Source organism: Abrus precatorius, unplaced genomic scaffold (assembly GCF_003935025.1).
Source record: "Abrus precatorius isolate BTA unplaced genomic scaffold, Abrus_2018 Scaffold6, whole genome shotgun sequence".
Lineage (NCBI taxonomy): Eukaryota > Viridiplantae > Streptophyta > Magnoliopsida > Fabales > Fabaceae > Abrus > Abrus precatorius.
Window position 1 is genome coordinate 21,933,428 of NW_020874406.1, and position 15,007 is coordinate 21,948,434.

The 15,007-nt window shown below is 31.7% G+C and overlaps 2 protein-coding genes across 2 annotated transcripts; both read left to right on the forward strand.

Annotated features, from left to right (window-relative positions):
• The first annotated feature begins 1,474 nt into the window (after positions 1-1,474).
• LOC113868939 (transcription factor TCP15) lies at positions 1,475-4,101 on the forward strand. Its single transcript, XM_027504956.1, has one exon. It carries the CDS (start codon positions 1,826-1,828, stop codon positions 3,077-3,079), a length of 1,254 nt encoding a protein of 417 aa, XP_027360757.1. The 5' UTR covers positions 1,475-1,825; the 3' UTR covers positions 3,080-4,101.
• Positions 4,102-10,918: 6,817 nt separating this feature from the next.
• Positions 10,919-13,143, forward strand: LOC113869662 (HVA22-like protein c). The gene is made up of 5 exons (XM_027506107.1): positions 10,919-11,051; positions 11,175-11,201; positions 11,289-11,411; positions 12,104-12,362; positions 13,075-13,143. The coding sequence occupies exons 1-5, from the start codon at positions 10,990-10,992 to the stop codon at positions 13,141-13,143; spliced, it is 540 nt and encodes a 179-aa protein (XP_027361908.1). The 5' UTR covers positions 10,919-10,989.
• The last annotated feature ends 1,864 nt before the right edge of the window (positions 13,144-15,007 follow it).

The following is a 15,007-nucleotide window of genomic DNA, read 5'->3' on the forward strand; positions in this document are numbered from 1 at the left end:
TAATTTAACATTTGTTTTTAGTAAGTTAAACCATGACATTTATGTTAATCATAAATGGAAAAAAGAGAAAAGCAAGGAAAAGTAGTAGAATGATAGAAAAACAAAGCAGTGGGAAGAATAAATAGAGCTAAAATGCTAGTGTTAACCCTAGAGGATGAGGAAAAGGAGGGTGAGAAGAAGGGAAATAAGAACAATGGGGAAGCCCTGAATGAGGGGCAATGATGAGTTGAACAAAATGGGATCCACTTGATTATCTTTTATTTGCCTTAGTTTATTTTTGACTTGGGAGTTTGGGTCCCATTCCGGCCACCACAGCCTTTAAGGATTGAATGATAAAGAGCACCGCACGTGGAGTCTGAATCAAGGGACTGTCCACTGTCCAACCACAATCAAATGACACCCTGTATTTTACTTTTATTACTTATAATTTATTTTTTATTTCATTTGATTTTTTTTTTCCCAAAATTGAATGGCAAACAAAGTAACAAAATAAAACCCTTTATTCCGAATTTACAAAGCAGTCTTCACAATGTTCATGCATTCTCCTGACTCAATATTCTCTGTATTCATTTTATTCTTCGTAGACTCGAGATGGGATAAATTAACATTAGGCATTAAATTATGCAAAGTACTATTTTTAATATTTTTTTTGCAAATTAATTCTTAGATTTAATGTTATAATAAAGTAGATTAAATTTATTTTTTTATAATTTAAGACTTAAGTAGTACCTCACCATATCATTTTATTTTAATTTATAATGTTATTAAAAATATTAATAAATATTTATTATTACATTACACATTTATGAATGTTTAAATTATGAAAAATTATATCACATAACTTAACTATTTGATTGATAAAATTTATCATGTATAATTTTTTAAAAACAAAATAAAATAATTGACAGGATTATAAGGAAGCTACAACCAATTGCCTATCAAAACAAAACTAGTTTAAATTAATACAAATTGTAACATTTTAATAAATGTATTATTTTACAATATTTAACAGTGAGTATCAATTAATCACATTTTCATAAGTTTTAAAAAATTTATATGTCTTTCAAAACATTTTTTTGTAAATAATGCATTCAGTTTTTTATTATATATTTTAATAAAAATTATAAGAACAAGAGAAAATGATTTACACAAAAAATTTTAAAATGAGCTACAACACGGAATATAAAATGTTTTTATTCACGAGTGCTATTCTTTTCTTACATTATCTGTACTGTGTCCCTCCAATTGAGAAAAGTGAAAAATAAAACTTGAGACATGGATCCATTTCGATACTGTTGAAAATAACAAGAGTCATAAAATGGGAGAAGACCAAAAAAAAATGATTCCATCCATAAAAAAAAACAAAAAGAAAGAGAAAACCCGTGTTTTTTCAAATTTTACTGAGCCCTTATTATTCCCACTCATTATTTTTGTTGCTTAAAGCTTGCCCTCCTCTCCCTTATCTTCTATCATTCATTCTCTCTCTCTCTCTCTCTTCAGAGAGAACAACTCAGCTGCAAGCTCCCATCTGAAAGGAATTCCATGCTCCACAAAAACACACAAACAGAGTAAAGAGAGACCCACTAGCCCACTAAGCGATAGAAATTGAGGGTCACTTCACCTCCTAGCTACACACTCAACAACATAGAGAAAAAAAAGAAAAAAAAAATCTAGTGGCAGTACTACTACACCACTATAGCTTCTAGCTACCAGATAGGAGAAAGAAAAAAAAAGATTTTTTTTAAAATAAACCCCACCAATTCATTTATTTTTTTTAAAAATAAAGTGCTTATAGAGAAGCTTGGTTATATGAGATAACAAGATCATGGAATTGGAAGCTGATCATCAAAATGGGATCCGAAGCAGACCCAATTTTCCTCTCCAGCTTTTAGGAAAAAAGGATGTTGATGACGTCACAGAGCAACAACCTTGTTCCACTGCCACAAACGACGGCGCCGCCGCCACCACTGCAGTCCCCAACAGCAACCTCCAATTGGCGGAGCTGCCGAAGAAGCCGCCACCAAAGCGGAGCTCTACAAAAGACCGCCACACAAAAGTAGACGGGCGTGGTCGCCGGATCCGTATGCCGGCGGCCTGCGCCGCCAGAGTGTTCCAGCTGACGCGTGAGCTGGGACACAAGTCTGACGGCGAGACCATAGAGTGGCTCCTCCAGCAGGCGGAGCCGGCGGTCATCGCCGCCACGGGCACTGGCACCATTCCTGCCAACTTCACCTCCCTCAACATCTCGCTCCGCAGCTCCGGCTCCACCATGTCGGCGCCGTCGCACTACTTCCGCGGCAGCTACTTCAACCCTAGCACCTTCTCCTCAACATCCGCCGCCGCCGCGCAGTTGAGGAACCGCGCCGAGTGGGACCGGAACATGAACATTAACATGAATATGGTAATGGATCAGGATTCTCGTAGGACCATGTTAGAGAACACTTCTTCCATCTCCGCAATTTTGAATTTCAACCCTATTGGTAACGTGAATGTAATTCAACAAGCCAAACAAGAGCTTCGAGAAGAATCCGGTGGCGGCGGCGGTCTTGAATTGGTAGCTTCAGATTCTGATGGAAGCTTAGGAAGAAAGAGAAGGCCAGAGCAAGAACTATCACAAATGGGAAGCTATTTGATACAATCAAGTACAGGGTCACTTCCTTCAAGCCATGCTTCCAATACGGCAGCGTTTTGGATGGTAGCGGGTCATGGTAACCAAGGTATGAATGGTGGCGGCGGTAGCAATGGTAGTGATAATCCCATTTGGGCAATTCCCTCTGTTGCAAATAGTGGGGTATATAGAGGGGCTATGTCTGCTCCTGGCGGGATTCATTTCATGAATTTTGCATCTCCGGTGTCTCTTATGCCCGGAGGACAACTAGGTTCCGGCGTCGTTGGTGGCGGGGGAGGCGGTGGTGGTAATAGTGGCTGTAGTCAGCTTCTAAGTGAAAGCAATTTAGGCATGCTTGCAGCCCTTAATGCCTATAGGCAGATTCCGGCGAACGGTGTTTCGCAGTCTCCAGCCGGCGCGGGGCAACATCACGGAGATGATGGACGTGACTCAACTAGTCAACATTCCTGATGAGGATCAAATAATTACAAGTGTATGATCTGATGCTAGCTTCTTAATTTTACTTTTAATTACTATGTTACTACTATTACTACTGTTAGTGCTACTAATGGTTTCCAAAATATATATTATATAGATTAATATATATTATTATATATATGTTATGTCAATTTGCAAAACGTGCAGGCGCAAGTTTGATTGCTTTGATATATTGAGTTAAATAGCGATTTTGGACCTTAATTTAGTGTGATTTGCCTGATGATCATGTTAGGGTTTGAGAGGAAACATATACGTAGATCTTGACTCTGGTATATTGAATTATATATACAAATATATGCCATGCTATGAGGTGTTGTTTAGAAAGATGATTAGTTTATGATTGATCAGATCGTGGTTTTGTGAATTGCAATTTGTTGTTTGACACTGCACTATCACCTGTGATCATTTGGTGTGGTATATAGAAACTATAATTATTAATTAATTTTATAGAGAGACATGGTGTATTGGGTATTAATAAATTAGTCCTTGTTTAGAGGAAAGCTGGGTAGGTTTAACAAACTCATTATAACTATCTATTATTGCTGTGAGAAAAATTAATAAGGTACGAATTTGATCTTTTACCGCATTGAGTTGAAAAGAAGATGCTGCCCTTCTGTTGAGTACTGCAAACACTGTCACATGCATGATGCATCCCTTATTGCTGCAGTTGTGAATTATGTATGTGTACTACATGGCTAGCTAGGGACCAATATCTAGATAATAGATGCTTTGGATGAAAGAGCCCACTCCTGAATCCTGTTCAGTTCATCAGGCTTTTGAAGTAGCTCTTAAACTCAGGTGGTGACCAGTGAGTCCCTAAGGTTGGCCATTGCCTAAAATTGATATACAAGTCACTCGCTGCATAAGTGTTTCATTCTTTCTTTTTCCCATATAAGATCGATGCTAGCTTGGCATCATAGCTAGAGTTTATTACATGTAGTACGTTGCAGGAATTAGTAGTAATGATCTTTTGGCTATGAGCTTATCACATATCACCGATTTGCACCCTTTTGCCACTATTATTCTGAACTGTTGTTTTCACCAATTGAAAAGCTAGCTATACTAAAATTAGGTTTTATACTTGTTTGGTGTAATCTATTTTATAAATAAAATATTTTTTTAAGAGTTTTTGAGAGATTTTTTAAAAAAATAATCAAATCCAAACATGCAGTACTCTATTTTTGTGACTCATTTTAAGCTCCATACATTATTATTTTCTGATATTATAATTATGTTGTTAACCCTTCACACATATCGTATTTCTAATTTGCTAGTAAGATTTGGCATGCTAAAAAAATTTACTTCATTTTCATTTTAGATAAAAAGATATGAAAAATTCTCACTACGAACACATCCTCCCTACCTTTTTATTTTCCCCGTCATGTGAAGTGTAAAAAATAATATCAGAATTTTGATTAGTAATTAAATAGAGTTGTTATTCCCCTTCTAGCATCTTAGGCATAAAATGTTCATGTTGGATACATGGATCATATATATACTTTTATCATTAGACATCGTGATTTATTTTGCTTTATATGAATTAAAAGCGTGATAGTATAAGTTGGAGTGATATTGTGTCATTAACATCATCACGTAATCTGAGTATACAAGTGAAGGATTCGAATATTCAGTTGCTGTATCTTTGATTAAATGTTGATAACTAAAAAAATCTTAATTAATTGATATATATCTTCTCTTTTACTTATAAGTTTTTCATTTCTTTTCTTTTTATTTTTATTTGTCATCATTCAATTAGTAAGACAAAGAAATATCTAAATAAAAGGAACAGAAGATTTAAATTCATTGATGAAACCAGATATGTATCCTTAAATATCAGTTTAGATGTCGGAGGTAAAAATAGATTCTTCACCGCAAAAATAAATATATTATTTAATAACAAACCAAAATTATCAAATGCTAAGATAATCTTTTTTATTAGAGTCTTTATCTAATAAAAAATAAATTGTTAGGTATAAATTTTGAATATTATATCAACAAATAATATATTATAATAATATTCGATGTATCGGTAATATATGTGTGTATATATATATATATATATATATAAAATATTTTATATATAAATAAAATTAATTATTTGTTAGTATAATATATCTTATTGTTCATATAAATTCATAATTTTTATATTAATTTTTTATTTTTAATACAAAAAATCTATACTAATAAAAGTTAATCTAACAATAAATTGTTAGTAAATAACATTTTTGTATAATGCGTTAAATCTAATTAAGTACTTTGGCCACTAAATTATCACAACTAATTAAACCAAAAAGCATCAATTAAAAATTCTTGTGTTTGACTTTTGTTAAAATTTCTTTATGGCTAAGTTATCATCCGTAAATACTATATAAGTCCTTGTTGAAAGTTATGCCATATCCAGATGTTGAAAGGAGACAACATTTCCTTTTCAAAAACTTTCAAGTGCAAAATTAAAAGGAAAATACTTTTGGAATGAATCACTTCCAATTCTAATTAATTATCTTTTTAATTTGTCCCCTATATTTTGATTTTGGTATTTTAAATTATTTTTCAGTATGCGTGACGCAACATGTGAATTTTTCTTAATTCATTCGATCGTGTTGTGTATGTGTATATAAACTAAGACCATGTTATATAACGTTGTTTCAAATGAAATTTTATCAACGATATGATTATTTCCGGCTTTCAAAAGCGATGATCATTATTAAGAACCTTTGTGCATTGTATTATTATGGAGAGAATTTTATGTGTACGTTCATGCATTAGTAAGCAGTGCATGGGACAGTACTTGGGGTAGTTAAGGAGCTAGGTAGGGAAGAGTGGGTACCTTGTTAAGTAACCATGAGACTCCACCAAAAAAGAAAAAGGTATGTACAGAAAAAAGCTAAACGTAACAGTACAAAAGTCATTAACTAGTAGAAATATGATCTGTTTTTTAATTTATTTATTTATTTATCAACCGGATACATCCAACGTGACTATATCATTCCACATATCCATTAGGTTCCACCTTTGGAATAGTATATAAGCATATGAACTATTTGTTTGAGTTTGATTATTAGAAGTTTTTAAAATTTTTCTCACTCATTATTAGATAATAAAGTCTTATATTAGTGTCTTTTTCAATAAATAAATCACTCAAATTTAAGTTTACTCTCTCACATTTTTGGATTAAACTTGTATTAATTTTTAAGTTTTTTTTATAAAACAAAATATGAGTGTAGCGTTCTTTTCTTTTTTTACTTTAATTATAATAAATTTTAATAAAAATTATTATTTTTAAAAAATTATAATCAGTCCTAAAAATTAATGTTAAAATTTTCCTTAATAATATTCATAATATTAGAATGCATACAAGAAATCTCTTATGAAGCGTGAAAAAACTTGTTATGATTGCATTTTGGTTATTAAAGGATGGGTGATAAGAGTAGAATTCTTAAATTGACTCCACTTAATTAAAGGGTTCTGATAATAAAGACAACATATGTTGATTAAGTTTGATATTTAGACATATTTATGGCTTAACAAAATTAGTTTCTGATTATTAATTAAAAAATGTCTTTAATGTAAAAAGAAAACTGCAAGACTTCTTGCCTAGACCATCATATTTGTCTTACAAAATAAAATACAAGGACAGATCATGTAGATTAAAAAAAGGATAAGCATTATTATATGTTTAATTAGTTGGATAAAGGATCCAAATGAATGGTTTTTCAGTTATTTTTTAATATAAAAGCCAGTGTTAATTTTGTTATCCCCAAATTATGTGTATAAAGCAATCAAATCAGTTGAATGAATAATTAATTATCATTTTTTTATAAATGATTAAATGATCAATCGGATAAATAACTAAAAGAGTTTGTGATTAATTGAGGATTAAAATTGTACGTCATCGATCCCATATCCTACGTACCACTTCTAATATTGTATTGTTGTAAGATACTCATGATAATTTTTTTTTTATTAGCATAATTTCACAATTAAACTTTTGAGAAACAGAAATGTTAAAAAAGGGTTAGAGATATATTCCTCGTACTCTCCATCTAATACTACATTAATTTTAAACCCAACGAATGAGAAATTTTCATAAAACAAAAGCTTAAAAATAAAAATAAACATAACATCAAAAGATTATCTAGTATACATCTCTTGCATTTACATATGTTCACACCCACTTACAAAGTTTGTAGCTTTCTATTGGAGCCAATCCCACCAGAACTAGCTCATAGTATAATCCATGTATACCACCTTATACAGCTGGTACACACATCACCTCTTCACCAATACAAAGTGTACGTGAGGTTCTATATACCCTCCAAATTAACATGTGCACAATCAGGGTATGAAAAAAAATGTATAACTCTGCTATCCCTTTTATGTAGCTTACGTATAGAAACAAAGAATTAAAAATAAACAAGTTCAAATGAGCAAGACTAGTTATACACTTCTTTTTCTTTTCTGTTTAATTACATTCAAATAATTTATGGAGTATTGTTCGTTATATATTTTATCAAACTTCACTCGTATTCCCTGACAAACAACATAACATAATTGTTTAATGGATTTGTCCCTTTTCACATGAACCTATTTGGGTATGGATTAGTATCTCTGATCTGTATTAACTGCTAAGTATATTAACAAGTTAAGAAACAGATATATATACACAAGTCTTAAGGAATCTTTTCTCTATTAAATTTACCCCTAATGTTCAGTATGGTGGAGTTTCGTAACAACCAATTATTTAGTGTATATATGGATGCAAATATTAAATGGTTTACTTGTAGTGTTCAAATTAATATCATGAAAATTGACAGTTTCAAGAACCAATAACATCATCACGTAAGAAAGAAAAATCTTTTGGAAGGCAAAACGATTAACTAATCTTTATACGCACATCCTTTTAAGCTGTATCCTCAATGAAATTCAGACCTTGTAATGTAAATTAAGTTGAAGGATTGTTCAAAACTAAGTCTCATTTACCATTGTATGAGTAGGGAGGAGTTTTTGTCGTGTGTAAGGAAGTGTGTACATCTGAATTCAGAATTCATATATAGGTCCAACAATAGTACTGCAGTTTTTCTTGATTCTGCAGTAGATACCCATCCTTTTTTTCAATGCAGTTACTGTATCAATCTGAAAACAAACTTGAATACAAACAGAAACTCATTAAGGATCACCCAAATAAACGGTTAGATTGATCAGAACGTGGGGCCTAAGGCATAATTTCAACATTCATCATGTTTGTATTTATCTGATATCTCCAACCACCCATAATTCAGGCTCTGTTACAAAGATTATTAGCAAAAGAATAAGTTTACTGTTTTAATGATATTTACATATTGCTAACTAAAAGAAGGTCATCTATATAAATTAATTGGTTAATCTCATAATTTATATATTGCAATTGAATATTTTGGGAGGACTTGTTGCCAACGAAGCAACTAATGGTACATTGTCATAGCTGGAATTAGTTGAAGATAATTATTAGTTGGAGATCAGATAATAATTAATTAGGCTTGCATGCATTTGGATTAATTCTTTTGTTCAGTTTAACATTACAAATTATACATGTTTAGTCATATTAGGATCCTCTAACCTAAGAACAGTTGGTCGCATTAGAAGTAGACATTAACTTCAAACATACCTCCAATGTCACATGTTCAAATTTTTAAATCGTAATTTTGCACAATGTTTTTGTTGGAGGGTAACCGGAGAAAAGGAAAGAAGAGGTCGGAATTTTTGTAACTTTTTATATTTAGTTTAGTATTTGAAAAAAAAAAGGAAGAAAGTTAAATATTCTTTCTCACGCAATTTTAACAACCTTCTAAAATTGAGAATATTTAGAGGGAAAAAATTTTAAACTAATTAAATAAAAATATCCTTAATTTAATAATTTACATGATCATTATAAGTATATTATAATAATTTTTCTCTTTTCTTGTGAATTAAATAATCTCGTACATTAAAATCCTTCTCCTACCCTAGATTAAGATCCTATGGCTGCTGCTATGATTCAATAAATAAAAAAACGTGTCCTATAATTTTAAAAATAAGGAAGTAACTTTTTGAGTCCTTTCTTCTAGTGTACTTATAAGAAAATTGTCATAGTTCTGACCTGTGAAGTTTGTATTATAACAAAAAAAATCATTTTAATCATCTAACTTTGTATAATTATTTAATTGTCAAATCGTGGTAGATCGAAAAAGGAATGTGAAAAGGAAGAATGAAAGTAGATACACCTGAACGTACAACCTGGCTGTGTATTTAACGATGATGGTTGGAAGTTAATTAGTTGTCAAGCATAATTAAAAGAAAAGTAAAACTAAGTGGTTGGTCTTGAAAATGTTGTATTAATTAGACAAACATCTTCTTAGTAACTTGGCTTTACGCAGAGACATTCCCTCATAAAGAAATTTTCAAGGTTTTTGTGATATTAATATGGTCAGTCACAGATGTGCAATCAGACAAACGATTGTTGATTTTTGTTGTCACATTTTACCATAAAAAGTGTATTGCATTATTGACTTATTGTCCTGTGGGTGTGGTTCTGTAAGTGAATATACAACAAACTTCATTTCAATTCTACGTTGCGTCACTCTGATATCACCACCAACAAACCTGAAAAGGTCGAAATCTGAAATTATATATATATTATTTATTTAAGCACATGTTCCAGCAGGCCCAAGACCAAAAATAGCCTTTTTATGTAAACTTGTTTCTCTGATCAAAAAGCCCAAATCTCTGTTAACTAGATAAAGGATGGATGAGTCGAAGCCCACATTCCTATTTTGATAAGCCCAACACTTAATGGGTAGTCCAAGATACTTCAGCCATTAGATTTTTATGCTATCGATTATTACCTTCTAGTTTTTAAGGATACATGTGACATAAATGATAATAACATGTTCTTTCAAATATTTTTTTATTATTGAATACGAATTATTGAGACTTACAACATTAAAAATGAGACTTATTAGATGATAATTAAGATTCACATTATTTTATTAGTTTAAATATTTTTTTATTAATAAGAAAACATATGTTAAAAGAGTGTTGGAAATATTACATATTATTATTGAGTGAAAAATAAATAAACATCCCACGCAAACAAACATACTCTTATGTGTTCCAAATTATTCTTCAAGATCTTTTTCTTTTTCTTTTTCTTTTCTAAGAGGACTCCGTATTGATTTTTCCTTTTTTTTTCCTTTTTTATCCTCCCACCTCCATGATAACGAGTGGTGATTAAAAATTTTGTTAAGTTTAAGTTAAAATGATCTTTGTATAGTATACCAATGCATGAAAACACGTTTTAAGATGGTGATAATTCTTGAATTTGCACACTATTGATTTTCACTTTATCAACTTGTGTTGCGACATCAAACTTTCATGACATTTGCTTATGCCATGACATTCACACAACAAACTCATATGATATATTTGGAAATATAATACATGCCATGTAATTTGTGGAGGGGTAATCCATTTGATCTTTCTTGAGAAGTTAAATAAGATAGAAGAGTTTGAGATATTCAAGATGTTTGTATATGCCATTTGATAAAAAGAGTGAATTGTGTGGCCGACAGCTGGCAGAGTTAACCCCATCACTGCATAAATGTGTCAATGTACGGTCCACAAAGAAAGAAACATTGGATTTCGGTGCCTCTATTGTCGTGCTTAAATGCATTACATCTTTTCAAACAAATCAAATTTTCATTTTTTTTATTGGGACCCTTTGAACTTTGCCACCTTTCCTCCATTTTCTTTCTTACTTTTTACTGTCACTCCTTTTCAAGCCTCTCTCTCTCTCTGTTCCCTTGTCCCTCTCTGTATACCCTCGTACTCAGTTCCACCCCACTAAAAGAGAACAAAACATAACACATATGGGTGCTTCTGGGAACAATTTTCTCCAAGTAGTGGCCAAAAACTTCGATGTTCTTGCTTTGTATGCCTCTTTTCTCCTATATCTCTAATCTTTGATGCCACTATATGATGTAGATTCACATAAATTTTTAACCTTCTTTTCTGAGTGTTGAGTTACATTACTTGTTTGTTGCTTTTTCTTCAGGCCTTTGGTCACCCTCGTTTACCCTTTGTAAGTGTGGACTTGTGTTTGTGACTTTTTGTACTACAGTGGAGCCATGTAATGTGTATAAGAGTTTTAAGTTTATGTTTGTGATAGATACGCTTCAATAAAGGCCATAGAGACCAAGTCTAGTACGGATGATCAACAATGGCTCACTTATTGGGTTCTCTATTCTTTGATCACACTCTTTGAGCTCACATTTGCTAAAGTTCTTGAAGTGTAAGTTAATAGTTTTATTTTTTGTTGATATATTTTTGGTATCATGTTAGGCAAGCTGTACAAGACTTTGGTATGTAATACTGTTTTTTTAGGTACATTGTATGATTATCATTAAGTGTATAAACCAGTTGAGTGAAGTTAAACACTTGGAAAAGTTCACGTTAGCCTTTGGGGTAAAAATGATTGTTCAAGTTTGTCTAGTTTATTTAAACGAGTTAAATTTGAAGTGTGAAACGTGAGTTTGACTTGTTGACAATATACGAAGTTTGAGATTATTTTTAAATTAATTTATTCTGCTTGTTTCTAAATTGATTTATTGTATTTATAAAAAATATATATATATTTTATGGGATTTATTTTTAAGCTATTAATGTTGGATTTAAAAGAACAATAAAATAGAAATAATATATGTATTGTTCAAAAAAATGGCTTAACAGTAAAAGATAAAATTTTGATGATGGAGATGCAAGAATTTTTTCATGAGGATCGAAGGTCATTTATTTAAAATATCTCTTAAAAAATAAGGTGAGGTAAGCAGTAGATATAACCTTGATTCATTTAAATAATCAAGCTTAATTATTCACCTCTGATTTCTTGTCTTTCGAAAGGTTACCAAATTTTCTTGTCATTAAAATTTATTTCTTAGAGGTTTCCACTGTAACTTTCCAATATAATTATGTTACTGATTTCAGGCTTGCCATTTGGCCTTATGCTAAGTTGATTCTCAGTTGCTGGTTGGTTCTTCCACACTTTAATGGGGCAGCACATGTTTATAGGCATTACGTTAGACCATTCTATATGAATCCACAAATGCCGCAATTCCCAGGAGCTTCTCAAATGTGGTATGTTCCACGAAAGAATATATTTAGTAAGCAAGATGATGTCCTTACTGCAGCTGAGAGATATATGGAAGAGCATGGAACAGAAGCATTTGAAAGACTCATAAACAAGGTAACATATATTGCTCATTGAGTTTTCCGGTGAAAAGTATATATAGTTTTAAAGTTAATCTCATGAATTTGACTTTCCCTAAGCCTAGGATGATTTAAAATATATAAAATTGATACATTTTATTATGAATGAAAAATACTGTTTAAAGATTATAGATCTTAGAAGCAAGACCAAAACATAATTGATATAACTGTTCCGAGACTATTATGAAGAATGGGGAGATTTGTCTCCTTAGTCATTATATATTATAGAATTGCTTTTTTTCTTCTTAGTTTAACTCATACCAATACCTGGATTTGGAAACTACTTTAAAATAAAAATGAAAATTATTTCGGTTTTGAGTTGCTTGAGAGAGAAAAAATCAGCCCAAAGCATTTATATGCGGAAATGGAAAACCAAGAATCCCTAATTCTTCGTAATTGACATCAATTACAGCTATTTTCTATTTTATCTGTGAGACAAATGAAAGAATAGGAGTGTGCATACATCAAATTAAAGAATAACAGGGACCAAAAAGAAACATATAGTTGTTTGATATGGATGAAAAAAATTGAAAAAGTTTTGCTGTAAAATCACAGTTAATCTATCGTTTTCACGTACTAAATTTTATAGGAAGTAGGTAGTTCTTTTATAATGCTATATAAACATGAAAATATGTTCAATTATGTTTATTTTAATCTTAAAAAAAAACTTGTAAATTGTTGATATGCAGGCTGACAGGGAAGCTAGAGCAAGGAGGAATGGAAATTATATGATCTTTGATGATGATTATATTTATTAACCCTTCAACTTTCTGTCACTTCGACAATTTTAGTGAATTTATTAACCCTTGAACTATTTAATGAATTTAGATGTGTTCAGTTCAGGTTGAAGCATTATATTAAGTTTGCCTAACTATAAAGTAGGCAAGTAGGCATAAGGAACAAGGATAAAAAAAAAAAAAGAAGAAATGGGGAATGATAGAAATCGTGCCAATTTTAGATTGCTTTCATCTTAGTGATGAGTGCTGAGAGAAGGTGAGATGTTGGAGTAAATTAAATCCATCTCTTCACAAATGCTCAGAATTACAATTGATTTCCTCCAATTCTCTCCTGTGTTTTGACTTTTTTTTTTTTTCAAACACACACGCTCAGTGAAAGCAGGATGTGAGATATTGGAGAAAAATAAATCCAAAACTTCAATGAATCAACAATTGTGGATTTAATTTTACCAATACTAACCTCCAACATAATCACTTCATCGCATTAAGTGGAAAATTTGTGACCTTTTAAAATTCACTTGGATATGTTTCCAAGAGTTTAGGCCAAATTGATATTAAATAGCTGAAGGGCGTATACATTTAATGAGATATACTCTAGAATTTAAGGGGCTATATAGATGGTCATGTGAGTTTGTTTGGAGGGTCCATTCAAAGTGTACTGATTGAAAAGTGCTGTAGGACCTGAAGGAATTGTATCTTACTATCCAAAAATTGAGAAATAAAATCTAGCATGGTGGTGGGTCACCCCTTCGAAGCATTAAAATCCTTTGAGACAGTCTGTATACCTACTTAATACTTATTAGAAATCCTTAGCCGTGTGTGTAGATCACTGGCGATGAAGCTTTCTACTATATTATGCCGCTCCATTGATCTGGTTCAATTTTTAGCCCACCACTTTAAGGCTTTTTCGTTCGTGAAATGTGTTCCTTTTGTATTGAGTATAAACAAAATTTGAATTTTGTGTACAGCAAATTCTATCACCAGCACAGCAGATAACAAGATAAACATCCAACATTGCCCCTCCCCATCTTTGTGAGGGGACTGAGGCTCCCAATGAGCCAAAGATCAAGTGTCTAAGAAAATATTTAAATATATCTGTCCACTACCCAACCGACATAGAACCTAAGATTTTACTGTTTTCTCGCTGTTAGAAGACAAGGTTGGTCACAACGACGGAGTAAAACCACAAGCAATAATACTAGTTAATGTGGACATCTAGAACTACTTTTGATTCTAGTGCCTTACGTATAAATGCTCCTATCTCAATTAGATTATTAGAAACCACCACCAATCATACTATTGCCATTTTTTTACCCCCAAGTGTTAGCCTTACTTAAGGCATCAAAATCTTCCTTGCAAGAACTCTTGCTGGGTGTATTTATAGAACTTGATAAACTATCTCGAAATGGCTCAGGATAAAGAAAAAATTGCATTTACTTCATTTTGCTTTTAATTTTTTATTACCGAGTATAACATTGTTATTTTTTTAATTTGTCAAAAATTAAATCACTATAATTGAAACTAGGGCTGAGATATTTAAACAATTTGCTTGAAGTTATAGATTCAAACCTCGTTATCACCATTGTACCATGAATGAAAAAAGAAAATCAAACATTGCACTCCATTAAATTAAATTGGTTTCTTCAAATTTTCAGTTGAAATGATGCACCTGCGGTCTTCTGTAGCGGAAGAAAAATAGTTCTTATTTCATGGATACACTGCAAAAACCTGACAAATAATAAGCTAAATTTGGTATTTCCTAACATGGAAGTAAAAATAGGACTTAAATGTCAACACACGAAGATAAAACCGTGCTATAAAACTGGTTACATTACATAACTCAGCGGAGCATGACAACTTGGAATAAAAATCCTTCGTTTGAACC

Bases quoted from the DNA above. Each gene is read 5' to 3' on its own strand.
- LOC113869662 (XM_027506107.1), top strand. From the start codon at position 10,990: ATGGGTGCTTCTGGGAACAATTTTCTCCAAGTAGTGGCCAAAAACTTC. The intron at 11,052-11,174 runs GTATGCCTCTTT...CTTTTTCTTCAG, and splicing joins AACTTCGATGTTCTTGCTTT to GCCTTTGGTCACCCTCGTTT. The intron at 11,202-11,288 runs GTAAGTGTGGAC...TGTTTGTGATAG, and splicing joins GTCACCCTCGTTTACCCTTT to ATACGCTTCAATAAAGGCCA.
- LOC113868939 (XM_027504956.1), top strand. From the start codon at position 1,826: ATGGAATTGGAAGCTGATCATCAAAATGGGATCCGAAGCAGACCCAAT.